This window comes from Myxocyprinus asiaticus, chromosome 42, assembly GCF_019703515.2.
Source record: "Myxocyprinus asiaticus isolate MX2 ecotype Aquarium Trade chromosome 42, UBuf_Myxa_2, whole genome shotgun sequence".
Classification (NCBI taxonomy): domain Eukaryota; kingdom Metazoa; phylum Chordata; class Actinopteri; order Cypriniformes; family Catostomidae; genus Myxocyprinus; species Myxocyprinus asiaticus.
The window spans coordinates 27,062,610-27,090,462 of NC_059385.1; the positions used below are offsets into that span (position 1 = coordinate 27,062,610).

Below are 27,853 nucleotides of genomic sequence, written 5' to 3' on the forward strand. Positions count from 1 at the left end.
AATGGACTTTTCCTTTAAAGAATATTTTCTTTTTTAGTCAAAGTGTTCACTTTCTGTGCCAATGCCATCACCAAATGGAGTTGTGAAAATGATGGTTGTTCTCAAGCAGGTTTCCTGAACATTCCAATCACCTGGCATTGGTTGAAATAGTGGTGTTTTGTTCATAAAATTAGTGTTTTTTTTTTTTTGTGTTTTTTTTGACGAATCAATGCTGAAAGGACTCTATGCACGGGATGAAGTCTACGTATTTCCGGTCAAGTCTCATGGTGCTAACAATCTTCGAGGATTGTATCCAGCTAACGTGAAAGTGTTGAGTTGCAGCAAACTACTATTCTTTCTAAAATAAAGCGATTTATCACAACAAATGTGATTTTTATTTAGTAAAAGTATAAAAATTATCTCAGTAATGAGCTCAATGTGTAAATACATACGTTTTGAAGTTTGTAGAATGGCCGAGCACTGCTATACCATTGTGTACTTCCTTTGTGTAGAAAGCGATTGTACAGTGGTTTACAAGTGAGAAATACAGCAACACAAGCAGTTCTTGTCAGAGCACAATCACCAGAAGATTTATATAGGAGTTATAGAGACAGTTGCTCAGCTGAGGTTTTAGCAACATCCGCTGGGCGACGAAACATCACCGAGAACACTTCACACAGTATTGATTATATTTTTTAATGTTATTAGGTAACATGAATTAACAAGGAACAATACTTTTACGCATTTATTAATCTTAATTTCAATATTTTTAAAATCAAAAGTTGTACATGTTATCATTAATGCACTATGAACTAACAATGAACAATTTCTATTTTTATATTGACAAAGATTAATAAATACTGTAAAAATATACAGTGCATCCGGAAAGTATTCACAGTACTTCACTTTTTCCACATTTTATGTTACAGCCTTATTCCAAAATGGATTAAATTCATTATTTTCCTCAATTCTACAAACAATACCCCATAATGACAATGTGAAAGTTTATTAAAAATAAAAATATCACATGTACATAAGTATTCACAGCCTTTGCTTATCTTTGTTGAAGCACCTTTGGCACCAATTACAGCCTCAAGTCTTTTTGAGTATGATGCTACAAGCCTGACACACCTATTTTTGGGCAGTTTCTCCCATTCTTCTTTGCAGGACCTCTCAAGCTCCATCAGGTTGGATGGGGAGCGTCGGTGCACAGCCATTTTTCAGATCTCTCCAGAGATGTTCAATCGGGTTCAAGTCTGGGCTCTGGCTGGGCCACTCAAGGACATTCACAGAGTTGTCCCGGAGCCACTCCTTTGTTATCTTGGCTGTGTGCTTAGGGTCGTTGTCCTGTTGGAAGATGAACCTTCGCCCCAGTCTGAGGTCCAGAGCGCTCTGGAGCAGGTTTTCATCAAGGATGTCTCTGTACATTGCTGCATTCATCTTTCCCTCGATCCTGACTAGTCTCCCAGTTCCTGCCACTGAAAAACATCCCCACAGCATGATGGTGCCACCACCATGCTTCACTGTAGGGATAGTATTGGCCAGGTGATGAGTGGTGCCTGGTTTCCTCCAGACATGAAGCTTGCCATTCGGGCCAAAGAGTTCAATCTTTGTTTCATCAGACCAGAGAATTTTGTTTCTCATGGTCTGAGAGTCCTCCAGGCGGGCTGTCATGTGCCTTTTACTGAGGAGTGGCTTCCGTCTGGCCACTCTGCCATACAGGCCTGATTGGTGGAGTGCTGCAGAGATGGTTGTTCTTCTGGAAGGTTCTCCTCTCTCCACAGAGAAATGCTGGAGCTCTGTCAGAGTGACCATCGGGTTCTTGGTCACCTCCCGGACTAAGGCCCTTCTCCCCCGATCGCTCAGTTTGGCCGGGCGGCCAGCTCTAGGAAGAGTCCTGGTGGTTACAAACTTCTTCCATTTACGGATGATAGAGGCCACTGTGCTCATTGGGACCTTCAATGCTACAGAAATTTTTCTGTACCCTTCCCCAGATCTGTGCCTCGATACAATCCTGTCTCGGAGGTCTACAGACAATTTCTTGGACTTCATGGCTTGGTTTGTGCTCTGACATGCACTGTTAACTGTGGGACCTTATATAACAGGTGTGTGTCTTTCCAAATCATGTCCAATCAACTGAATTTACCACAGGTGGACTCCAATCAAGTTGTAGAAACATCTCAAGGATGATCAGTGGAAACAGGATGCACCTGGGCTCAATTTTGAGTGTCATGGCAAAGGCTGTGAATACTTATGTACATGTGATTTTTTTTATTTTTTATTTTATTATTTTTTTAATTATTTTTATTTTTTTTATAAATTTGCAAAGATTTAAAACAAACTTCTTTCACGTTGTCATTATGGGGTATTGTTTGTAGAATTTTGAGGAAAATAATGAATTTAATCCATTTTGGAATAAGGCTGTAACATAACAAAATGTGGAAAAAGTGAAGCGCTGTGAATACTTTCCGGATGCACTGTATGTTTGATCACAATACCTAATACATTAATGCATATTAACGAATGGAACCATATTGTAAAGTGTTAACACGCAATTTAATCTACATTGTGTCAAATTACTAAGTCATTGTTAACTAATTTTTTTGCAAAAAGAAAAAAGAGAGTAAAATGTTCACTTCTCAAAAGCATTCCCTCCATCAGTTTGGCAGACCTCTGCACATGGACATGAAAAATCTCTCAGAAACGGGACACAATTTTTATTAGCGTAAATTTGACAGAAAATATTATACTGCATAAATACAATACAATAAACTAATATTGATCACTATTAGACAAATTGTATGGTTAAAGTTAGGGATGCACCGATACCACTTTTTCTCTTCCGATTCCGGAAATCTCTCTTTTTTTTTTTTTTTGTTTTTTTTTGCATAATCAGTTTAGAATCTTTACATTATTGTGTGGAACTAATTGGGAGTACTCTTTAATATGTAAAGAAACACAAACCTCTAACTACACATTATTTCAATATAAATGTATAGCTTATTACATTTTACATTTATGCATTTGGTAGACGCTTTTATCCAAAGCAAATTACAGTGCACTTATTACAGGGACAATCCCCCTGGAGCAACCTGGAGTTAAATGCCTTGCTCAAGGACACAATGGTGGTGGCTGTGGTGATCAAACCGGCAACCATCTGATTACCAGTTATGTGCTTTAGTCCACTACACCACCACCACTCTAGTTAAGAAGAATTAAGAAACACTTTATTATTAACTAGTATACTGGATAATGTAGCAGCAAAATTAACAGGAATTAAAGTCTTCAGTAGAAAAGAAACCAGTTTTATTTTATTTTTTTTGTTGTTTTTGTTTTTTTTTAATGTTTCAACTTGCATCTGTACTTTAAAGGATTCAGATCTCTTTTTTTGTTCAATTTAGTTTTAAGACATCAGTCCACTTTTCACACAGTTATTTTTTGGAACACATTCAACTTAAATATTGTTATAAATTGTAAACAAATACTAATGATGACAATAATAAAAATTTTATTATTATTATTATTATTTACTTTTAAATACAACAGTAATATATTTAAATCGTGCACTTTTTAAACCCTCACACTTATTTTGGCATTCTAAACTCTGCAGGAAGTCCTGTATGTGTCTGTTTGTCGGCAAGTTCACAGTAGTTTATTTAGCTTCTTATTCAAATTCTGGTAAAAAGCACCTCCGGTGCCGTTCTAAATGCATATAAGTGAACCGAACTATTGAGCATCTACATCTGAGATGCTGTTCTTGAGTAGCGCTCAAATACTGCACACCGCTGTGAAGGCTAAATATATCCTCGAGTGCATCACCAGCCTGTGCGTGAGTTTGTGTCAACAGAGCAGCACCATTCACTAATGCGCTAGTGCTGCGCATACTATATATTTACTTATTAAACACAGCCTTTTGTGATTCACAGAGCTATCGCACGTCTTCAAGTGGCTTTGAATAAAACGCACGAGTCATATGAACTGCTTTAATGGTGTTTTTATGGTTCTTTTATGTCATTTTTGGAGCTTGACAGTAACGAACATAACTAACACACAGTATCGGATTTGGATCGGGCTCCTCGGACCGATACCCGATCCATCTAATAGCTTCAGTATCGGAGCCGATACCAATCCAGGTATCTGATCGGTGCATCCCTAGTTAAAGTAAGGGTCACTATGTTAAGAAATATATTATCGTTCACTCCAGCATTTGCTGTGAAGCTGAAGTATCATCAGTTGTCATGTTATATTAACTAATAATATCACAGAGGGCTATACTTTATCTAGCAAAATGAATCAAAATAATTACATGTGTAATACAGTCGGAAACAGGGACCTTGCTAAGCCTGTACTGGTGGTCGTGCACTGGTCGAAATAACTTAAAGTACACGTTGTTAAACCCCTTCTTTTTACCGGATGGAGCAACAGCTCCATGTCTCAATATGCAGTGGATATAGTCCAATTTAATCAGCAGAAACAAAAGCATTTATTAGAGTAGGAAGAAATAGTTTCCGGTTCTGCGCCTGAAGTAAGTGTGCCCTCTGAGGCAAAACGCGGAAGTGACCGTGCATAGAATCCATTGAGTTTTTTAACAAATCATTTGAGTTAATGGGCCACATTCATAAAACCTTAGTAAATTTATGAGTAAATTCGGAGTAATTTGCACGTACAGTGGATATTCCCGAAAAATTTCCTCCGGAGTCACAAATGCTTCGTACACCCCAGATTTGTTAGCTAAACATGTTTGTTAGAGAATTCCAAACATTCGTAAATACGTGGCGTGTGCACATCCATTCACAATTATCATAATCCACGGCCATGAAAATGTCCTATAAGGAAGGCATCAGACACGGTCAGAATCTAGATATGCGGAACAGTAATGAAAGGGTTTTTAAATGAATTCTTATGTGAATCGAACAGTCCAAGAAGTCAATAAAAATAGTTTGACATGAAGCTTTAGTGTTAAAAAATCTTTAGTTTATCCCGGAAGGAGGATGTCCACCACCTTATCTGGTTCAGTTGAGCACATCGCCAGCATCATTGGTGAAACTTCTCAGGTCAATTTTTGTGGCAACAGTTTCCCTTGCAATTGGAAGAATCTTTAGAGAAATGAATAGAATGCCCGAAGAAGGTCTTTGACTGAAACATTGTAAGCTTATAAAGATTTGCAAGCTAAACACTTTATTTTTTTCCCTGTTGTATTGTGTACGCACCTGCCCACAACATGTATTTATTTATAGGTTTAACTGCATTAACTTAAGACTATGCATTATAAACGGAAAGCAATTTATCAATGACTACACTGAATTACAGTATGACACCTACATTAGCGCATATCAAATGAGGAAACGTTAGAGGGCATATATTTTTTCGAGATAAGCAGACAAAATGTACATCTTCTATGACCTTTTCGCCCCATGCCAAGCACTTATGCTGGAAAAACTATATAAAAGTTATGAAGCAGAGTTGGGAATAAACTTGCAATAAATGCAAGCCTCAAAGAAACATTTTCAATTAAGTGTATGGTTTAAAAAGAAAACAACCACCTTTTTTACTCATTTGTTTTTAAGGTTCATTTTACTAATTTAATTAGGTTTTTTTATTATTTAATTTCACTTCTACCAAAAAGTAGTTTATTTTTTTTATTTTTTCTAAACACAATTGGAAAAACTGCGCAGGCGCATGCAGAAACGCGTGTGAACAGCCCCTAACTCGCTCTATACTTGAAAAACTGACCCGAGCCGTCCCGAAACCTGCTGGTTTGTCAGGACTGTCCGGCTTGGGTTGGCATGAAGACTTCTACTGCACGTGTAGAATAACAGAATAGTGATTTTGGTATTCAAATAAAGGCACACCGAATGGTTAACTGAATAACGACTATCCGTGCACACCACTATTTGGAAAGCGGAGTGATACAAATAGTGAAGCATCCCATTGTTATTGGATTGTATATCGGCACTCCTTGGAATGCTGCTCATCCAATCAGATTCAAGGACCAGAACTAACTGTTGTATATTAAATATTTAAAATATATTTATCAAAATCTGGTTGGGCCTTTAAGCAGTTGTGCCAGTGCAAGGTTGGGTTGAGTAAATACATGAAATACAAGTTCAGTGATGCAATTGAGATTGCAATGGTGTCTTTGAGTCAAGAGAAGTTTTATTGATTTCCTCACAACTGAAATAATGCCTTGTTTCAGTAGTCAGGTTCAAGGAGCTTGTGACGCTTGTCCCAAGGGAACCTCACCCAATTAGAATCTTTCCTTATGTGCTGCATTTTCTGGTTCCTCAGCTCCGACAGGGTGTGATGGGATCTATGTAGTAAAATCTTCTTTATGTAATCCTTTCCTCTTTGCATAAAGTTGGGAAGTTGTGCTTGCCACATGCTGCCTCACATTGGACTGGCAAAAAAAGGGGTGTTTGCTGACAATTCTTTTTATCCAGATTTTGACATTTTCTTAAAATGTGAGTGGAGTCCATGGCCCCGTGTATAACTCCCTGCCACAATGCTAGGGTGTTGTGGATGCTTGTCAGGGTGTTGCAATAATACAATTGCTAAAGTGTTGCTAGGTGGTTGCTAGGGTGTTCTAGGCGGCTGTTAGGGTGATCTGGGTGGTTGCTAATTGGCCAAAAGTGCCCACCCCCATTTCTCTAGTCTCATAACACTTGTAATCATTTGTACAAGATGGTAAAATCGTAAGATATCGTACAACTTGGCTCATACGAAAAGGTATGACTTTTATCCCCATGGAGACCAAACAATCAACAAACAGAATTTCAAATCAATACAATATAGGCATCACATCTTTGCTAGCCTCCTGTCCAACACTTTATTTTAAGAAAGGAAATGTCTGTGATAAAATTTGGTTACTCAGTTCATATTTATTTATGCAATTGAAATTACTGATGATGGGTGTCAATAACTCAACAGTCTTGCCTAATGATAAAAAGGCAAATATCAATCAAACTAATATCATATATTGTCTGCAAATATGCACATCTCGTTTAAACCGATGTAATTCACAAACCTTCACAAAGCGTTTTCTGCCCATTGAGTGCTCATCTAACATCTTCCTCTGAAGTTTGTATTCTATAAGCCAGAATCAAAACTTCAGGATCAAAAGTTCCTCTGATTCACAAATCATGACGACAATCCAAGCAGCGATCCAGGCCATTTAAACTGTCAGGAGATTGAGGCTCGTGCTGGATCTGCACGAGCGTGTGAGTGCAACCAAAGTCTTTCTAGCAAGTCAGTCCACTGTCGGCCATGTTTGGAATGCTCTCGGGAGACTATTTCCAGTCATGAAAGTGCAGCTCCTATCTACTTTATTGGAGAAGGACCAAAATCCCCAAAACGGTTGGTCAAGATTATGAACAAAGAACATATTTCAAATCGGCTGTAAAATCTGACACCACCGATATCATAAATGGTGCTTCTTTACCTCAGATTACGCAAAAAAAAAAAAAAAAACACAATTTTCCCAGCTTTTATAGATAATGTTCATGCATGTTCTCGAGTTGTATGACAGGCGATGTCTGTATCAAAAAGGTGGTTGGCTCTTTTACCTGTAAGGCGGGACTTCCTATCTACACTTGTGGCCAAAAGTTTGGAATAATGTACAGATTTTGCTGTTTCGGAAGGAAATTGGTACTTTAATTCACTAAAGTGGCATTCAACTGATCACAAAGTATAGTCAGGACATTACTGATGTAAAAAACAGCACCATCACTATTTGAAAAAAATTATTTTTGATCAAATCTAGACTATTTCCAGCAGCCATCACTCCAACACCTTATCCTTGAGTTATCATGCTAAATTGTTAATTTGGTACTAGAAAATATCAAACACTGCTGAAAGCTATTTGATTCATTAAATGAAGCTTAACATTGTGTTTGATTTTGAGTTGCCACAGTATGCAATAGACCAGCAGGTCAATATTAGGTCAAAAATGGAAAAAAAGAAACGGCTTTCTCTAGAAACTCATCAGTCAGTAATTGTTTTGAGGAATGAAGGCTTTATAATGCTTGAAATGGCCAAAAAACTGAAGATTTCATACAAAGGTGTACACTATAGTCTTCAAAGACAAAGGACAACTGGCTCTAACAAGGACAGATATAGATGTGGAAGGCCAGATGTACAACTAAACAAGAGGATAAGTACATCAGAGTCGCTAGTTTGAGAAATAGATGCCTCACATGTCCTCAGCTGACAGCTTCATTGAATTCTACCCGCTCAACACCAGTTTCATGTACAACAGTAAAGAGAAGACTCAGGGGTGCAGGCCTTATGGGAAGAATTGCAGAGAAAAAGCCACTTTTGAAACAGAAAAACAAAAAGAAAAGGTAAGAGTGGGCAAAGAAACAGACATTGGACAACAGATAATTGGAAAAGAGTGTTATGCATCTTAATCCCATTGAGCTTTTGTGGGATCAGCTAGACTGTAAGGTGCATGAGTAGTGCCCGACAAGACAGCCACATCTATGGCAAGTGCTACAGGAAGTGTGGGGTGAAATGTCACCTGAGTATCTGGACAAACTGACAGCTAGAATGCCAAGGATCTGCAAAGCTGTCATTGCTGCACATGGAGGATTTTTTGATGAGAACTCTTTGAAGTAGTTTAAGAAGTTCTGAACATTGTTTTCAAATTGTAATAGTAATTGTTCATGTTATTAATGTCCTGACTATATATTGTGATCAGTTGAATGCTACTTTGGTGAATAAAAGTACCAATTTCTTTCCATAAGAGATAATCTCTACATTATTCCAAACTTTTGGCCACCGGTTTACATCCGTTGACCGTTGGCTGCAGTTGGGCATTCTAATTTCTCCCATTCATTTTAATAGAAGTGGCCCGTCTCTACTAAATCTCTGGTGCAACTTCAAAGTTAAAGCGCTTCATGTGTTCTATGAGTAAATTTCTTATTCACTATGTACTGTATGTACAATTGGTTTGATTCTGTATTTTTTGAGAAAATGCGATTGCTAACGTGGACATGCCATCCATGGTTGCTGGACTGTGTGTACTGTTATTTCCTTCCTAATATATTAACAATTTCTTCATGTGCAAATAAATTAATACAATTTGTTGACTAAACAGAAATCGGAAGAAACTGCTATCTACCATGTAAAAAAGAATCTAAAAAAATATTGTATTTTAAAAAGTTAAAATTTTGTGTGAAATTGGGTAAATAAAGTACTAAAGTTTATTATTTTTTTTTTAGCAATTTTATGTTGATGTTATATACTGTATTAAACTGTTATATATTGACGTTGTATCGGCCTATTGGCTATCCTGCTCTCTGGATATCAGCATCGGCCATTAAAAACCCATATTGGTCGACCACTAGTTAGAGGTTAAACTTGGAGAAAAATAAATGACCTAGTGAACAACGTATTATAATTTTTTTTCCTGTGGGAGTAAAAGTTGTATGTTTTTGTATGAGCCAACGATTTCTTACGATTTGGCCATCTTGTGCTACTGTTATTACAACTTGCCATAAAACCGAGGTGATCGTGTGCCTCCTTCAATATAAGTCTGTAGGATATTTATGCCCATTTTATCATCCCCCTGGCGAAACCTCTCCTCGGCAAGCTGTATGATTTGAGTTATTCATGTCTGTAGCTCAAACAGTGCAGGACGAGTTACCTGCCAAAGTTTAATACTTTGCATTAGAGGTTTGTTAAAATCCTTAACCCTTAGGATGAGCAATAGTTATAGTTATTACCTTTATCAAAACAAACAACTGAATAAGTATAACTGAAGCATAATATTTATAGAGCATTTTTGAATCCATAACGATTTGGAACGATAATGTGCATGTGAACTAGCGAAAAATGATCCATTGTTATACTGCATGTACGTTTGAAATCTGCTTTCCTACATACAAATCTTGTTCTTCGTAAAAATAAATAGGAATTTATAAAGCAGAGTTTCAGACCCCGAGGGCATCCATTTACCATGAGCAATGAAAGTGAATTAATTCCCAATGGATTATTAAAATCCTGGCATTGTTATTTTAGGAATATGGCCTTTTTTGCCAGAGGTTGGCATGCCAGGAAAGTGGTGAGCTGTTGTGTTGTAGCAGTGAGAGGAGGCATGTTGCCCCCCACATTTTATAGAGCGTAAGAGAGACAGACACTTAAATAAAAGGTGTGGAATGAGATCGGGAAAGGTTGAAAGCCAGATTCAAGCATCACCCACATGAGCACCACAGTGCAAATGTCCTTAACGTCCATGGCTTGTCCACTTGTCCTTAATTCTAAATACTCTTCTGTAAAAATGCAGACATTTCAAAGGTGTTTGTCACATGCAACATCATGGTTTTGCACCATGCTTCAGGGTGGCAAAAAAAGTGTTTGTTGTAAATTAAGACCACGCCTTATGATGAATAATTATGAGGAGGTATAAATCGTACATCTCTGAATCATAACCAGAGACTCCGAATCAGATTTCAAAGCTGGAAAAAAAATAGTCTAATTCCAATTCTTAACTTCCTAAACAACAACAATTCTCTGAAAATCGAAGATACATGCGTGTTATCATTGTCTTTCATCTTGGGTAACATGTGAGTGTGAGTTCATTTTTAATGACTCTTTATTAGGGATGTCCCGATACTGGTATCGGAATCGGGTCCGATACCGAGCTCATGTACTGGTCACTACTACTACTACTACTAATAATAAATCAGTAGTAATTGTATTATATTTTAGCAATATCTAACATCTGTGACGCTCTGTTATGCAGCACTTTATTTGACAAAATATAACTCCAATGTTGTATTTAGGATTGTGCTGTGAGGTTCTGTATAAAAGCACTTCATTTGATTAAAAATAATACAATATTATGTTGAAAATTAATTGTTATATTTTCATTTGATTAAAGTTTTAATGAATTAATTTATTTAAACACCATTTTGATGATAAAACTGAAATAAACTGTTGATATGGAGTTAAAAAAATAAATGAAATAAAAAACAGTGAGTACCAAAAATTAAGTATCGGTACTCTTACTCATTCTCATAGTATCGGGACATCCCTACTCTTTATGCTGTCTAATGTTTAGGAGTAAATAAGGACTGCTAATTGGTAATTTAATACATTTTATGTAAAGCCCAAAAAAATCATTCTAATTTTTACTAAAACATTTTAATTTCATGACAAAATCAAATTGAACAAGTATTCTTTAACAAAATAAAATAAACAACTCTTTGTTTAAAAGTTTTATTTATTTAATTTTATGAAAAATTACACAATTCAATTTGGACTGTTGTTATGAAATTGAAATGCGTAAATCCTAAAAATAGGCAAAAATATTTTTTGGAGTGACTGTTCTTCACACATTTTACTAGCAGGCCATACACTGAAAGATTAACAACCTAGTGTCATAGACTAACGTTACCATTTTTGTGAACTTGAGTTTTACATGCCGCTTTCTACGTTTTGCACATTTTAATGCTTGTATTACAAACCCACCTACATTTACACACTTATTCCAACGTGAATAGCTTGCGCGATAGCTTACCTGAAATTGTGTTTGAGTCATAGAAGTGACGTGAAATGACGCGGTTGCTTCAGAAAATGTGCTCGTCATGTCGCATTTACTTTTACAACACTTTCGGTTAGGTTTAGGTTAGGGAGCAATGTTTTACACATTAAAACGTCCATTTAACATTCACCTGAATAATCTCATCTGATTTCGACATCATTTCACTTGCTTTTGGCGACCCCCGCTGGACATTTCACTGGGAAACTGCAGCGAAATGTCTAATGAAGCACGAAGCATGTTTTGCAAAAATGAAGTTATCCAAAAGTAATCAGATTCTATTTCATATATTACATTACTGATTTCAGTTGTAGTAGGGTAATTTATAATCAGTACCAAATTACATTTCAGAAGTAATCTATCAAACACTGACTAGGGATGGGTGATATCGAATATTCAATATTCTTTGCAACATCGAAAATAATGGTTTCTCAAATGAACAAGAACTTTTTTAATGTCATAGAATAAATTCATAGTAAATTAATGAATATCGAGGTATATATTGAATATTGTAAAAAAAAACAAAATGAAAACTCTTATTTATAATTTTTTTTTTTTTTTTTTTTTTGCCATGTGGCCCAGCCCTCTTTAGCACCATTGTTTTCTCTTAAATTATGTCACCCAGTCTTTGCATCCCAGCTGGAATGTGGTATTCACATAATATTGCCGACAGCTGCTTCAATAGTGATGTTTTGGCAGTCAAGATCGACAGACTAATCTCTGAGGAGCAACATGCTCTGTCTATAATTGTCGGGTTGCCAGATACTCTAGATTTCCGCAGCTGGGAACAACATTGCTGACATTGAATGTTCATTGAGAGCAACCAGGGTGTGCCGGCGCGTGTGTGTGTGTCCTAACTTTTAATGGATGTGACTATCTTGGAAGCTTCTCCGCTTGTTCTGTAGAGTGCTGGCAAGTGTGTTAGGAGAGACTCCAGACTCCTCAGACAGGAACAGAGAGATAGGAAGTGCACAAGTGCAGTACCTGAAAGCCAGAGTGTGCAGGAATTGCTGTGCAATTAAGAAAAAAGGTCCTCTATATACTGACACAGTCAATGGAGTAGTTCACCCAAAAATGAAAATTATTTGATAATTTACCTACTCACCCACATGTCCTTCTACACCCATATGACTTTTCTTCCTTAAGAAGACAAAAATGTCATGTTTGGTTTGGAATGTCATGAGGATGAGTAAATTATGACAAAATTGCATTTTTGGATGAACTATTCCTTTAACTCAATGTCTTGGAGCATTGTGCCGTCAAGACAAGAACAAGACTCTCTTGCAAAGACAAGAATGCAAACAATTGTCAATAATATTTGTATATATGAACAGCTTTTTAAACAGCACTGTGTCATCCAGGAATGCCCTGTTGTGCTTTATGTACTGAAACTGGGTCAGAGAGGTGCTAATGCTTTTATAGATGTGTTAGATCCAGTTATAGCCATAATAATTATAAAAACCAGAACCGCTGTGACTGTAAAATACATTACATTTAATAGAATGACACTGGACACTTTTAGCACTGTAGACTTCCTCCTTTAATCCATGTGTAACAATGAGAAATATTCTCAAAGTGAAACTGCAGTAACTTGTGAAACTAAACCAGTTCGATCAGTTGTTTCACTGCAAACATGCGTCGTATAGAAGATGGATTATTAGCTATCAGTCACACTAAGAACAAGCAGTCCATCATTTTTGTTCTAAACTATATATTGCAAGTTAAAACAGTAAAGTATTGTGACCTACGACCTCTTGCATGCCTAGATGACCAATTTATTGTGTGCTTGCACAGTATGTAGGCTATAATGCATACTGAAATTATTTTAAATGATGTACAAGTAGATTGATTGCATACTGTGGTGAATGATGTCAATGGTTTTTGTTGGTTTTCTATCTTTTTATTCTAAGAAATGAGCTGAACAACACCACCATATCACTTATTTCATATCTGCATAAAGAGGTGACAAGATTCACACTAGTGTAGTTTCACATGAAGGCATATGAATAAACCATCTCTGACTGTTGGGTGTAAGCTTTGGTTAACACTGGTTGCTGATAGTTGCTTGCAGATAAAGTGACTTGCATTTCCCTCTGTGTGAGCAACATAGATACTTGTTTCAAAACACTAATTGTTTTGTGCAATCCTGTTTATTTCTTAAAATTCTTCCCCACATTTTGCCAGAGAGACTTTTATAACAGTAGCTTAATTGTCTTTGCCGTTTCTTAAGATCCCAAGGCTTAAATTATACAATAGCTGTATTTTCCCCTATAAATTATAAGAAATCAATCTGTATTGCTTTTGTTTTTTTTTGGTTTTTAACCAATACTGATTATTTTTGTTTAAAGAAATAGTTAATCCAAAAAAAATTTCTGTCATCATTTACTCCCCCTCATGTCGATCCAAACCCATATGACTTACTTTCTAATGTGGAACACAAGCGGAAATGTTTTGATGAAAATCACAGCTTGAGTTTTCAGTACAATGGCGGTGGATGGCGATCACTTTCAAATAGTGATGTCAAAAGTCGATACTAAAATAAAAAAAGATGTAATGAAACCAGTATTTCTGCAGTATTGGTAGTACCGAGCACTGACTCAATTCGGTCCCCGTGCAATGTCTGACTGACAGATGGCTCAAAAACGTATGGCCACGTGTCATTACTCCTTTTACGCTGAAATGGACAGTTATTCAATTTAAAATAGTGATGTATCCACGTGACTCATAAACTGTCTGTGAATGTGTGAAGCCGGTTATTCGCTGAAAACACACGCTGACCAAAACACCACGTTTAATGAGCATCTTACACTGCGCTTGTTGTGGTAGATGACAGAAGAGAGCGCACATTTACATGCATTAATAATCGCACTGGGCCATATAACCAACGTCTTAACCGGAAGTGTGAAACTACAATCAAAAACACGGAACAGAAAAGCCTTCACATCAAAATAAAAGTTCAATTAAAAATAAAAGCCCGACCTGAGAATTTAAGAAATCGCAACAGAAATGTATAACTACTATATAGTACAACATAGTATTTACTGTAATAATAATAATAAAAAATAATTATTATTTTGTTTAAGCAATATCTCACAAGCAAGAGTGCTGTTGTACAGAATAGAAGTTTTTATCAATATTTTAATTTATAATGTCATGCTTTGTTGTGCAACACTTTATTTAACAAACATAAGACCAATATGTGTTTTAACTTTAAAACATGGAACGGAAAACACAGAATTTGATAGGAAAAATGGAATTTAGAAAAAAAGAAACTGATTTCATAGGGTCCTACTTGATAAAAAGCTTGAAGCAATGTTCACTTAATTGAGAAACTCTTCAAAGAAACATGCACTTGTTTTAATGTATTATTTACATTGATACATTTAACTTTGTTAAATAGGCTAAAGGAGTTTGTTCAGTAGCTTTTTTTTTTTTTGTGGTATCGATAATTTTACTGGTATCGGTACCAACTACTGACATGCCTGTCTGTTTGTCAGCTGATGAGCTAAGAGCAGCTGATGAAAAGCTTTTTGCAACATTGCAGCTTGTTTTATTATTAAGAGAAAAATACTTGAAAGGAATTTTCATAAGTATTTGCAACCGCCGAAACAGGCTACATCTCAGCTTCCCGATGTTTGCCAGATGATCTGAGAAATCCCCACCTTGAAATTAGTAAAGGAAGGAACACTGCTTCCTGCTTACGGCACGGATGTACACACAGATGTTGGAGCCTGTGAATAAGATGTCGGAATCACAAAATAAAAACTGTTGTCTTTAAAAGCTGATTCCTTTCTCTTTTGCTTTGCAGCCGTCTGCATCTCAACAAGAAGGCCACAGACAAGCTACCATACAGTAAACTGGCTGGGGTCTCGCTGCTGAAGCCTCTCAAGGGTGTGGACCCCAATCTAATAAACAATCTGGAGACGTTCTTTGAGCTGGACTACCCCAAGGTATCATCCTTGCGTTAATTTCTACTACTATTTCATGGTGTTTCTCACACTGCTGTTTCCTTGCATTTCTGACAGTTCAATCAATGTATTTCAAGTCATTATGGTATGTATGCGTAGGCATGGCAACCATCACTATTGTTATTGCTCGTATGTAGGGTTAGAGATTTGAACTACCACTAAATTTTCGTATTAAATTTCAGTGCTTAACTCGTTCCACCCTTTTGTGTCCACTATGGACATAAATGATTATTTAACGTAAAATGTAACGATTTAACATTTCACTGCGGTTGTCTGTTGAAATTACCACTAGAGGCGCTACAACAACTGTGTTTTTTGCACTTTCACACAAATCACGACTACCACGGCTGATTGTGAATTTATAAACACGTATTTTTCGCTCTATTACTCACACACTGCTATGTTATGATATCGAAACACTTACTCAACGCATTATTTGAAAATCAATTCATTTTAACACTTGTATTACAGACTTGCCTACATTTACACACTTATTCCAACATGATTAGCTTGCGCGTTAGCTCACCTGATAGAGGATTTGACTTTGAACTTGGAAGACTGTGATTTGAGCCCAGCCAAGGATGCTAGAAACAAAAGTGAAAGTTAAACCAAAGTGACACAGAAGCAACACAAAATGACGTGATTGCTTCAGAAAAAATAAATTTGTCGAATTTGCTTTTAAAACACATTTGGTTATGTTTAGGGTAAGGATGTCTGCTTTGTTCACCTCTCATTTATCTTTTAGGACACTATTGGTTAGATTTAGGTTGAAATTTTAGGTTAGGGAGGTATGTTTTACTAATTTAAACCTCCATCTAAAATTCACCTTAACCTGGTCTGATTACAACATTTCACATGTTTTTGGCGGCCCCCGCTGGACATTTCACTAGGAAACTGCAGCCAGACATGTAATACAGCCTGTAATTTTGGTGTGCAAAAATGTTGCCATGGTCACGTAGATCAGGCTGGTACTTTAAGCGATCGCACTCTCGATTTTCATCTGGTTTAACTTTAAGGCACCCGAGCCGTATGTAGTTACCGGAATAACAAATACGGGGGGCTCTTTTGACTTTAGCCTGTAAGAACAACTTAGCAACCACCCAGTATTACCTAGAAACTGCTTAGTAACACGGCAAAAACAAAAAAATGGACCACATTTGCAGCCTCATAGCAACACTCAGAAAACCACCCAGCACACCTTAGTAAAACCACCCAGCACACACATTGTAAAGGAGAATTTTGCATGAGCAAGCTCAAATCTAGAAATAAAAATCTAGTTTTATCATAATTTATTATTTACTTATATTAATAGCACAAATTATGCACTAAATATCACCCACAAAATGGAAAGACTTGACAGAAATTTTACAGGGTAAACAAACCAAAGGTCAGATAAAAAAAAAAACAGGTTTCTAGAACAAAAACACAGCATTCGGATGTCACTCTGGATTGGTTGAGGGAACTTTGGGATGCATATTGTGTCAGGTCTTACCTTTTTAAAGTTGAATATTGTCATAAAATAGTCATGAAGTCTCAGTTATTTTTAGGAGGTTGTTTGTACTTTCAAATGTTATGACTTTATTCACTGCTAACCACACTTTTTGATTAACTAGGTGATACAGTATGTTATAGTCTATATGTGAACCGTTGCTGTTGTTTTTTTTTTTTTTTTTAAGAAGTTACCACTTTCACCAACTAATTCTTGCAGACATCCTGTCACTCTTGCATATCTTTTTGTTAGGTTACTTGCGTGACATCATTGCGATCTTTGAATGACTGCTGCAATGACTTCCTGCCTGGAATTCATGAAACTTAATTTGAGTAGTTAAGTTGTGTAATTAAACATTGCATGTTATTCAGTTAAGCTTTGTAACAGTTCAACAGAGGGTTTCCGTTGGTGAAACTGTATAACTGTAGTTGAAGGAGCTTACATACATTCCTAAGGACTTTTGCTAAAAGCAAATATATTTAATAGACTCATTTAATTTAAAATAGTGTAAAATGTTCATTTCAAGTAGGGTAGGCATATGACCAAAATCTTTTGCTGCCTTCATGTGCTATTGGAATTGTCCTACTTCCCATTTCTAAAGTGGTAATTATCCATCAGTTGAGTTCAAGTGCTTTGTTGTCGGAAAGAACAGGAAACATTGATGACGCCAGGTTCATTCATTCATATTTCTTGAGGAACTTTTATTTTGACACCATAATACATATTACTCTGTTACTTGCTGACGATAATGCAAACCTACATGGCCCTGTGTGAAAAAGTGATTGCCCCCTAAACCTAATAACTGGTTGGGCCACCCTTAGCAGCAACAACTGCAATCAAGCGTTTGCGATAACTTGCAATGAGTCTTTTACAGCGCTGTGGAGGAATTTTGGCCCACTCATCTTTGCAGAATTGTTGTAATTCAGCCACATTGGAGGGTTTTCGAGCATGAACTGCCTTTTTCAGGTCATGCCACAGCATCTCAATAGGATTCAGGTCAGGACTTTGACTAGGCCACTCCAAAGTCTTCATTTTGTTTTTCTTCAGCCATTCAGAGGTGGACTTGCTGGTGTGTTTTGGATCATTGTCCTGCTGCAGAACCCAAGTTCGCTTCAGCTTGAGGTCACGAACAGATGGCCGGACATTCTCCTTCAGGATTTTTTGGTAGACAGCAGAATTCATGGTTCCATTTATCACAGCAAGTCTTCCAGGTCCTGAAGCAGCAAAACAGCCCCAGACCATCACACTACCACCACCATATTTTACTGTTGGTATGATGTTCTTTTTCTGAAATGCAGTGTTACTTTTACGACAGATGTAATGGGACACACACCTTCCAAAAAGTTCAACTTTTGTCTCGTCAGTCCACAGAGTATTTTCCCAAAAGTCTTGGGGATCATCAAGATGTTTTCTGGCAAAAATGAGACAAGCCTTAATGTTCTTTTTGCTCAGCAGTGGTTTTCATCTTGGAACTCTGCCATGCAGGCCATTTTTGCCCAGTCTCTTTCTTATGGTGGAGTCATGAACACTGACCTTAACTGAGGCAAGTGAGGCCTACAGTTCTTTGGATGTTGTTGTGGGGTCTATTGTGACCTCTTGGATGAGTCGTCGCTGCGCTCTTGGGGTAATTTTGGCCGGCCGGCCACTCCTGGGAAGGTTCACCACTGTTCCATGTTTTCGCCATTTGTGGATAATGGCTCTCACTGTGGTTCTCTGGAGTTCCTGAATTTCTTTGGATCTCGGCATGATGTCTAGCTTTTGAAGATCTTTTGGTCTACTTCACTTTGTCAGGCAGGTCCTATTTAAGTGATTTCTTGATTGAGAACAGGTGTGGCAGTAATCAGGCCTGGGTGTGGCTAGAGAAATTGAACTCGGGTGTGATGAACCACAGTTAAGTTGTTTTAACAGGTGGGGCAAACACTTTTTCACACAGGGCCATGTAGGTTTGGATTTTGTTTTCTGTTAATAATAACAACCTTCATTTAAAAACTGCATTTTGTGTTTACTTGTGTTATCTTTGACTAATTTAAACTTGTTTGATGATCTGAAACATTTAAGTGTGACAAACATGCAAAAAATAAGAAATCAGGAAGGGGGCAAACACTTTTTCACACCACTGTATATAAAAAAAAAATTCTTTTTTTTCTGGCTATTATTATTTGGTTGAACAATAAATTGCATCTGGGATTGTATTTATTTTGGACTCTTGTAGCCTCTGCGTCTGTGCCTGTCATAGTAAGAAAAGACAAAAAAAAAAAAAAATGTATTAATCGATTTTAAAACCTATTGGCCGATTAATCAGTTATTTGCCTTTTCAACCTAGTTATCAATATTTGCTAAATCCACTATTGGTCTACCTCTACCTAAAACAGAAAACTATTATTCCCATTCCGCTCTGTATTTTTGCAATACCGTTTCTTTGGTGCTCACATGTAAATAATAATAAATAAAAAATAAAAAATCTATATTTTCATGACATTTATCATTTCAAAATACTGTAAAATAATGTTTTATTGATTTTTATATACATTTAAATAAGCAAATTAAAAGCTGTATGACAAATACTAGTACATACTTTACAATTTAAATAATGGATTTTTCTTTTTTATTGTGTAACAGTAATAAGTGAAATTTTTTGCATTACATTAAGGATACTTGGGTGTGGTAAGTGTGCTTATTTTTTACTTGAGTTGAAAACAAAAGACTCAAAACACTTAAACTAATTTTAAAACAGATTGTTCTGACTCTAAATTCTGATTGAATGAGCAGCATTCAAAGCCAACACACAACACACCTGTGACGTACAGTAACTGGAATTATCATTAATGTGCCAAGTTTTGCATTGTGCTTTATTAACAACAGTGCCCCTTAACAACAGGCTCGTCCTCTGTATTTTCGCATTACTCCATGTTTCATTGACGCTCTCACATGTAAATAGCGTAAAGCAGTGCTGACTACTGATGGTTGTGCAAAGGTTTCTACCACGATATAGCAAAATCTCTATCGGTTGACATTTTTTACTTTGCATGGAATATATCGTCATACCAACCAGCCCTAGTAACTGTACGTGTGTGCACTTGTCAAGTGGTAAATGAGTGATTTCCTGTAGACCCTGTTGTGTCATGTCTAAGTACTTGGTGGGGGAGAACCTCATATGTTTATGGAAAATATGGTGTTGTTATTCCACCAAGCATTGGTGGAATGTCGCCTTCTACCTGTTGACGGAGATGCTGTAATTACGTATGAATCCTTGAATAGGCCAGATTTTTGAATAGTGCATTTATCCACTACACGCTCTTGTTGTTGTCCTGTATTACTGCAATTTATGCATCATGTGCAGCTTGATTTGTATTCTCTACTCAACTGCAACTTTCTGTCAGCTGTGGCCACAATCAGAAACTGCTGCTTATTTGGTCCTAAATGTCTATGTAGAAATGTAGGAAGACACCAACATGGAAAAGGCACACTGCCAACAAAAATGCAGCAAGAACCACTGCTTTCCCTTTATGTAAACTGACGCTTTGTTTGTTTACATGATATTTAACACCTTGAAGCAGTGGCAATAATTCATATTCTTTGGCATCCCATTTCATGGTGAATTCTTTGAAATTCAATGTGAGTGAAATGAGTAGTTTTCCTCTCTTACCCTCTTTCAGTGCGGTAAGAGTAGTGATATTTGAATACATGCTCAAATTTTCCTGGCAAATTTTTGTATCCCAAGCCCATCCCAAAGATCACTGCAGGGCATGAAGATTTCGAAAAGTCAAAATGCATATAGGTAAATCTCACAAAAACATGTTCGGGTCATATTTCACCCCAAAATCTAACAAATAATTCTCATAAGCATAATGCATTACCCCCAAATTCTCATTTGAAAGGCATCGATATACTTCTGTAGAAGTTCTTCTTCGTTCTTCGTTCAGGGGTAAAAAGAAGTTCTAAACAGCCGAGCAACGGTATAGTGTTTCCGAACATTCAGACATCCGCCACGCCACTGTGGGAGGCGTTTAGAAGTACGTTTGAAATATGAGGATGCTACATGTAAAACCTTAAAAATTTGATATCAATGACTTTATGCCAAATTCTGAATAGAATTCACATAAAAGAAGCTGTTTTAACCACTCGATGATGATGATGATGATGATACTATATATGCAGTAGAAAATGTTTAATTTGTCTTGTTTACATTATGAATTCATGACGCTCATGCGCTAACATGCGGCCATAATATGCATCGTTTACACACTGTTATTGTAATTTATGATGACACTGATACCATTGAAAGGATGAGTGTGTAAAAGTGTTAATGTGCAGAACAAAATAAAACGATGATAGAGGCATATCTTCAGACAGATGTGCGAATGGCTTTTGCTGCAGATGGCACATGAGTGAATGGCACTTGAGAGTATTTGAGAAGATTTGATTCCTTTAGTAGACAAAAAAAAATCACATGACTTGGTCTTGGAAAATGTCTCTAAGCGAACAATCGTACAGATGTAGGTACATTTGCACCAGCTTGCTAACAACTCTGCACATCGATGTGTTCGTGTTGACTGGTTTTGACTCGCTGAACAACGTAAACAAAATTAGCTATCTGCCTCAAGGTAGGTGGAGCTGCAGGTCGCACCTACCGATGACGTGAACCAATGGCAGTAAGGTGTTCAGTAGCCGAAGAAGTACGCCCCATCGAGCTGTTGTGAACCACCGAAACGAACGCAAAAACACCTTTTTGGCGAGATTTGGTTCTAAATGACGTCACACCCGTTTAGATTTCGTAGGAAGTATATCGAGACCTTAATACCGTCTGGAAGTATTTCGTTTCATTTCTTATGATTCTCAATGGTGATACTCATTAGATTTTCATTATTGAACAGTAAGCAAAAGTGCTAGGTGTAATCTAATTACTTTTTAGTACAAAAAGTAGTGTAGCACATTACATTTTATATTCTTATAAAAAATTACAGTTACTGACTTTATTTACTCGGGATACACATTTTTAAAATAATATTATATACGTAGAATACATTTAAAACTTGAATTACGTTATGTGCATCTGTTTGCGTTTTCTGACAGTTGAAGTGCGTGCGTCTCCTAATGAGTAAATGAACAAGGTGGAAATATAGACATCGTTTTAAATTCTGTGAAGTGTTTTAGAAAGTAGCTCAAAAGTAATTAGTCAGTAAAGTCTATAATCTTATTACAATTCAAGAGGAGTAATTAGAAATTTGTAGGGACTTAATGGTAAAATGACTGTTAACACTGGTAAACAATGTAATTATGTTTTTACATTTAAATTGGTAAAAATAAAGAGTGCAACAAAACTACTAGTTTCAATAATAGGATTTTTTTTTTCTTTTTTTATTGCATTACGGTAATGACACTTGGGGATGGAGGGTGTGATTAATTGTCATGAAAATAATAAAAAAATTGTCAATACAAAAAAATAAATAATCTTAATTGTCCTAAAAATAAGCTTCATTGTCTTTAAGAAATTATTATTTACTATTCCTTTCATTTGATTTTTGGAGTGAAAGATGACCTGGAGATGTTTTTGACACATCGAGAGTTCATTCAGTCAATCAAGGTTTGCTAAACAAGGCGTCTGTGTTTAGCAGTAATGAAGAGGTTGCCGTGGACCTGACGGAAATACGCATGGTGTGTGTGCCCTGAGAATACATACTTATCTGTGTTGCTGAGCACCAGCACTGTCTAATTACAGTGTTTCTATTTTGCATCCTCCTGACTTGAGCACCAAGCTTTGGATAAATCACTGATGCTTTTCTAATGAGAAGTTTTTCCATGTATGATGGCTCTGTGAAATAACCATTTTCCTATTGGACAATCAGGCTCAGTGTAATCCATCCGTCAGAATACTTGCATTACAAATAAAAGGATTGTTTTGTTCTAAAAATGCATCTGGTGTGCTGTTTACAATTCAATGACCTATCCTGACCATAAACTCTCCTCACTCTAATCTCTTTTGATGAATGCATGGTTTGATGTTGATTGTCAGAAATGCTAGTAAAACGAATCTGCTTTGCATTTTTTTTTTTAATGAACCTTAAAGGGATAGTTCAGCCAAAAAAGTAAAATTCTCTCATCATTTACTCACTCTCATATCATCCCAGATGTATATGACTTTCTTCTTCAGAACACAAATGAAGATTTTTAAAAGAATATTTAAGCTCTGTTGGTCCTCACAATGCAAGTAAATGGTGACCAGATCTTTTAAGGTGCAAAAGGGACATAAAATCAGCATTAAAGTAATCCATATGATTCCAGCAGTTAAATCCATACCTTCATAAGCTATATCAGGGGTCGGGAACCTTTTTTCACTAAGGAGCCAATTATTTAATTTTTGGTTGATGCATTTTTTCGAAAGAGCCATACCACAAATGAATCATTTACTATTTTCAAAAACAAAGTTTTTCAATAAAATGTTTATATTGCCCATAGACTACGCAAAAACAAACAAATATGCAAAAATTAATAGGCAATATGGAATTGAGTACACGTGTTTGTGCGGGTCTCTATAAAATTACTTCATTTTACAATTGTTCATGAAAAATTTGACTTCCCTTTTCGGCTGGGAGATATGTAAAAAATATTATAATGATAATCGCATTTAAAGTATCGCGATATCCGATTTATATGGTCAACCCCCAAGGTTGGTGAATATTTTTGCTTTATTGATTTTGCTTTAAAAATTAAATGAATTTATTGAAACGGCTTAAGCTTAAACAAAAGACATTTCTAAATTCAAATTGCACATTAAACTAAATGAAAAAGCAATTAAAATAACGAAGTGATTAAAAAAATCTTATGTATAACCACCTCCCCAAATCCAAACATTTACCATCTCCAACGGCCCCATTTGCCATCACGCAAGTATCACAACAGGTGAAAAATTACTAATAGCATACAAATTAAGAACTAAAGACAATTATAAATGTAAAGATAATTATAATAATCATCATAATAAATAAGCCTAATAAATTCTCTTGTGTTCCCAAAAAATGATCGAATGTGTTTGTATTGTGTTTTGGTAATACAGTTAATGCTGGCTAAAGAAAAGAAAATAGAACTAAATTTTAGATTCAAGGTGAACGTAACTTGTTTTACTTTATGATTTAATCACTTTCGTCTTTGTTTTTTTTAATACAAAGATATATATTACTGAACCTGCAGAGTTGCATTCACAATGTGTAAGAGCGAACTGCTCCATGGAAATAAAGCGAAACTCAGCACCTCATGAGATGATCAGAGATCATTTGCAGCATTCTCAAAGATTATATTATTCTTCCAAACAGTTTTCAGTTGAATGAAACAGCGCTTGCTCCACGAGACAGGGTCCCGTTGCACGCCTCTGAACAAACAGTGAATCAGACATGAGCACTGATAGAGTTTCTTTTGTCTGTTCTTAAAAATATAATGAAGTGTGTTTCTTTTTGACTAACAGCATTTCTTGTCATGTGTCACTCCGAGACGTCTTACAGGTCACCCACCTTTTGTGGGTAGATGAGCAAAATTACTTGTGCATGAAATACATTTGGAGGAGGAGCTCACAAACTGGATTGAGCCTCGTTGCATTTTGCGGGTGGCAGGTGCTATATCACACCCTGGGTGCACATAAAAAAATAACGAACATTCATAAAATCACTCGTAGAAAATGCTCTTAACAGCTAAGATCAATAGTTTTTAACGAGGCCCAGAACTCTATGCATGTGCGTGTCTTGGAGAAACGCTTTCATTGCACTAGTGAACAGTGGAGCTCACTGCGCACATATAAAATCAGACGCACACTGGCAGCTTGTTTTCATCTGTTCTTCAAAATATAATCACTTTTCGTCAAACACGCATCTTTGTGTCTGATTTCTTGTAATATCACTCCGAGAAGTCTTACAGGTCACATTCCACAGTGGCTGGTACATCAGCAAAATACTCTGTGTGAGAAATCAGCATTTGGCAGGTGTTCATTTCAAACCTTGTTCACCTGAAGTAGGCTGTATGCCAAATTCAGAAGAAAGGAAATCAATACAGTGTCATTGACTTCAAGCTTTTTTTATAGATTATCTTTTGCTGTGTAATTCTGTCTCACAAAATTTTTTTGCAAGGTTGTCGTGGGGGCTCTCGTTGGTGTGCATGGACTGTTTGAGTTTTGGAGGGACAGACGGCAGTTGGTGCTGTCGTGTGCGGGGTTTATGCGCATGTTTATCTTTTTTTTTTTTTTTTTTTTTTCTCTGGGGATGTTTGGGATTTAATGGTTGCACTAAGGTTGGAATGTGGTCTTTATAATTTTTAGTCTTATAGTCTTTGACACACAATCAAATTTTTCTTATGTCAAAATGTCAAATGTTAATATGAGTGGATTGTTTCTCTCCACGTGGAATGTGAATGGGTTGGGGCACCCCATAAAAAGAAGGAAAGTTATTTCTCTTAAGCTTAAGAAATATGATATAGTGTTTCTTCAAGAAACGCACCTTTCTCTGCAGGAAGCTGAAAAATTTGGAAAGATATGGGGTGGCCATTTTCTTTTATAGTGCTGGCTCGAGTAAGAGCAGAGGAGTCATTACACTAAGTAAATATCTACAATTCAAATATCTCAAACAGATTAAAGCTAAATTAGGAAGAGTCATTATTGTTTTAGCTAAAATTCAGGGACAAAGTGTATATGGAGACCAACTGGTCCTCAGTATCCTCTGTGGGCGTGGCTTGGGAGGCACTTAAGGCGGTTCTTAGGGGTCGGATCATTCAGTATGCTGCATTCACCAAAAAATCCAAAGCACAAGAACTCGTGGAATTGGAAGGGAGTATTATTCAGTGCTGAAGCGCCGAATGTCATCTAATGGCCTGAGGGAATTGACCCGATTGAAATACAGATATAATTCTATTTTGTCGCGGAAGGTGGAGTATTGGCTATTCAGAGCAAGACAGTCATACTTTGAGTCGGGGGACAAAGCAGGGAAACTCTTGGATGGATATATAAAACAGAGAGAGTATTTTTCTACCATTCCCTCAGTGAAATCTGCTGGTGCTGAAATATTTACCTCAGCCATTGATATTAATAATGCTTTTAAAGAATTTTATCTTGATCTCTATAGTTCCACATCTTCGTCTACTGATGAGGATATTAGAAACTTTGTGAAACCTTTAGAACTTCCTAAACTGACAACTGAGCAAAAGAATTCTCTGGATTCTGAGATAACCTTGGAGGAGCTTGGTGAGGTAATTAAGGCCTTGCCTACAGGCAAGGCTCTGGGGCAAGATGGCTTTGCCGCTGAGTTTTTTTAGATCTTATGCTACAGAACTGACTCCACTTTTGTTAGAAGTTTATACGGAACCATTAAAGAATGGAAAGCTTCTACCAACCATGACGCAAGCCCGGATCAGTCTGATTCTTAAAAAGGACAAAGATCCAAGTGAGTGTAAGAGTTACTGTCCAATTTCCCTGATCCAGCTAGACATTAAAATATTGTCAAAAATGTTTGGCTAACCGATTAAGTAAAGTTATGACATCTCTTATACATATAGATCAGGTTGGGTTTATTCGGGGCCGTAACTCTTCTGATAACATTAGGCATTTCATTAACGTCATATGGGCAGTGGCGAACGATCATATCGCTGCCTTCTCGCTTGACGCCGAAAAGTTGTTTGATATGGTAGAATGGGATTATGTTTTTAAGATTTTGGAAATGTATGGGTTCGGGTATACTTTTATTGGGTGGATTAAGATACTTTAAAGACACCTGGTAGCAGTGGTTCAAACGAATGGATTCATTTCAGATTATTTTACTCTGGATAGGGGCACCTGGCAGGGTTGCCCTCTTTCCCCCTTATTGTTCTGTCTTGCCCTGGAACCATTAGCAGTCACGATAAGAAGGGAAGACGATTTCCCAGGGGTGGTGGTGGGAGGCGTGGCACATAAGCTTTTGCTTTACACAGATGATATTTCATTATTTGTCTCCGACCCTACTAGATCTATGCCTTGCCTCCACAGAATTATTAATTCCTTTTCTAAGTTCTCAGGATACAGAGTGAATTGGTCTAAATCCGAAGCTTTGTCTCTGACAGCGTACTGCCCAGTAACTGCTTTTCAGCAGGGCGCCTTCCAGTGGCCCAAACAGGGCATTAAGTATTTGGGTATTTTATTCCCAGCAAATTTGTGTGATTTTAGTTAGTTAATTTTGACCCTTTAAGTTTTTCTTGCGACGTAAGCAGGTGGATTTCATTACATTTATCTATGATTCATTGGGAAGGTTAATGTTATTAAAATGAATTGTATTCCAAAATTCAACTACCTGCTACAATCTCTCCCTGTAGATGTCCCCTTCTCTTATTTCAAGCAATTTGATAGCATAGCGAAGACATTAATTTGGAATGGTAAACGTCCAGAGTGTTTAATCTGGACATTTATTTAAATGTTGCTTCGAGCATATGGCTGAACCCAGAGTTATGTATTAATAAGTCCCCTTTCTGCTGGACTGAGTGGATTGGGAGGTAGGTTAATACACTCGGTGACCTATATGAGAGTGGAGTGTTGAGATCCTTTGAAAATATGGTTCAACATTTTGGGATCCCCAGGTCTCAATTCTTTAGGTATTTACAGCTGCGCCATCTGCTTTGTACTATTTTTGGGAGTAGCATACACCCCTCTAAAGCGGCAGATACTCTGGGAGTGGTGATTACTGCTTTTGGAAAAGGTCATGAGGCATCAGTGTATTACTCCCTGCTAATTCAAAGTCTGGGGGACGGAGCTTCAACTTTTCTCAAGAGATTATGGGAGAAAGATTTAAACTTGGTATTGGAGGAGGGAGTGTGGGCTAGGATTCTAAAAAATATCAAGTCTACATCTAGAGCTGCAAGGGTGCGCCTTATGCA

At 36.8% G+C, this 27,853-nt stretch overlaps 1 protein-coding gene across 1 annotated transcript in view; it reads left to right on the forward strand.

The window, feature by feature from the left end:
• The window catches only part of ugcg (UDP-glucose ceramide glucosyltransferase), a 61,982-nt gene that overhangs the window by 3,894 nt on the left and 30,235 nt on the right, over positions 1–27,853 (forward strand). The window contains exon 2 of the mRNA XM_051684238.1: positions 15,327–15,468. Coding sequence (XP_051540198.1) covers positions 15,327–15,468 — 142 coding nt within the window. The remainder of the gene's footprint in view (positions 1–15,326; positions 15,469–27,853) is intronic.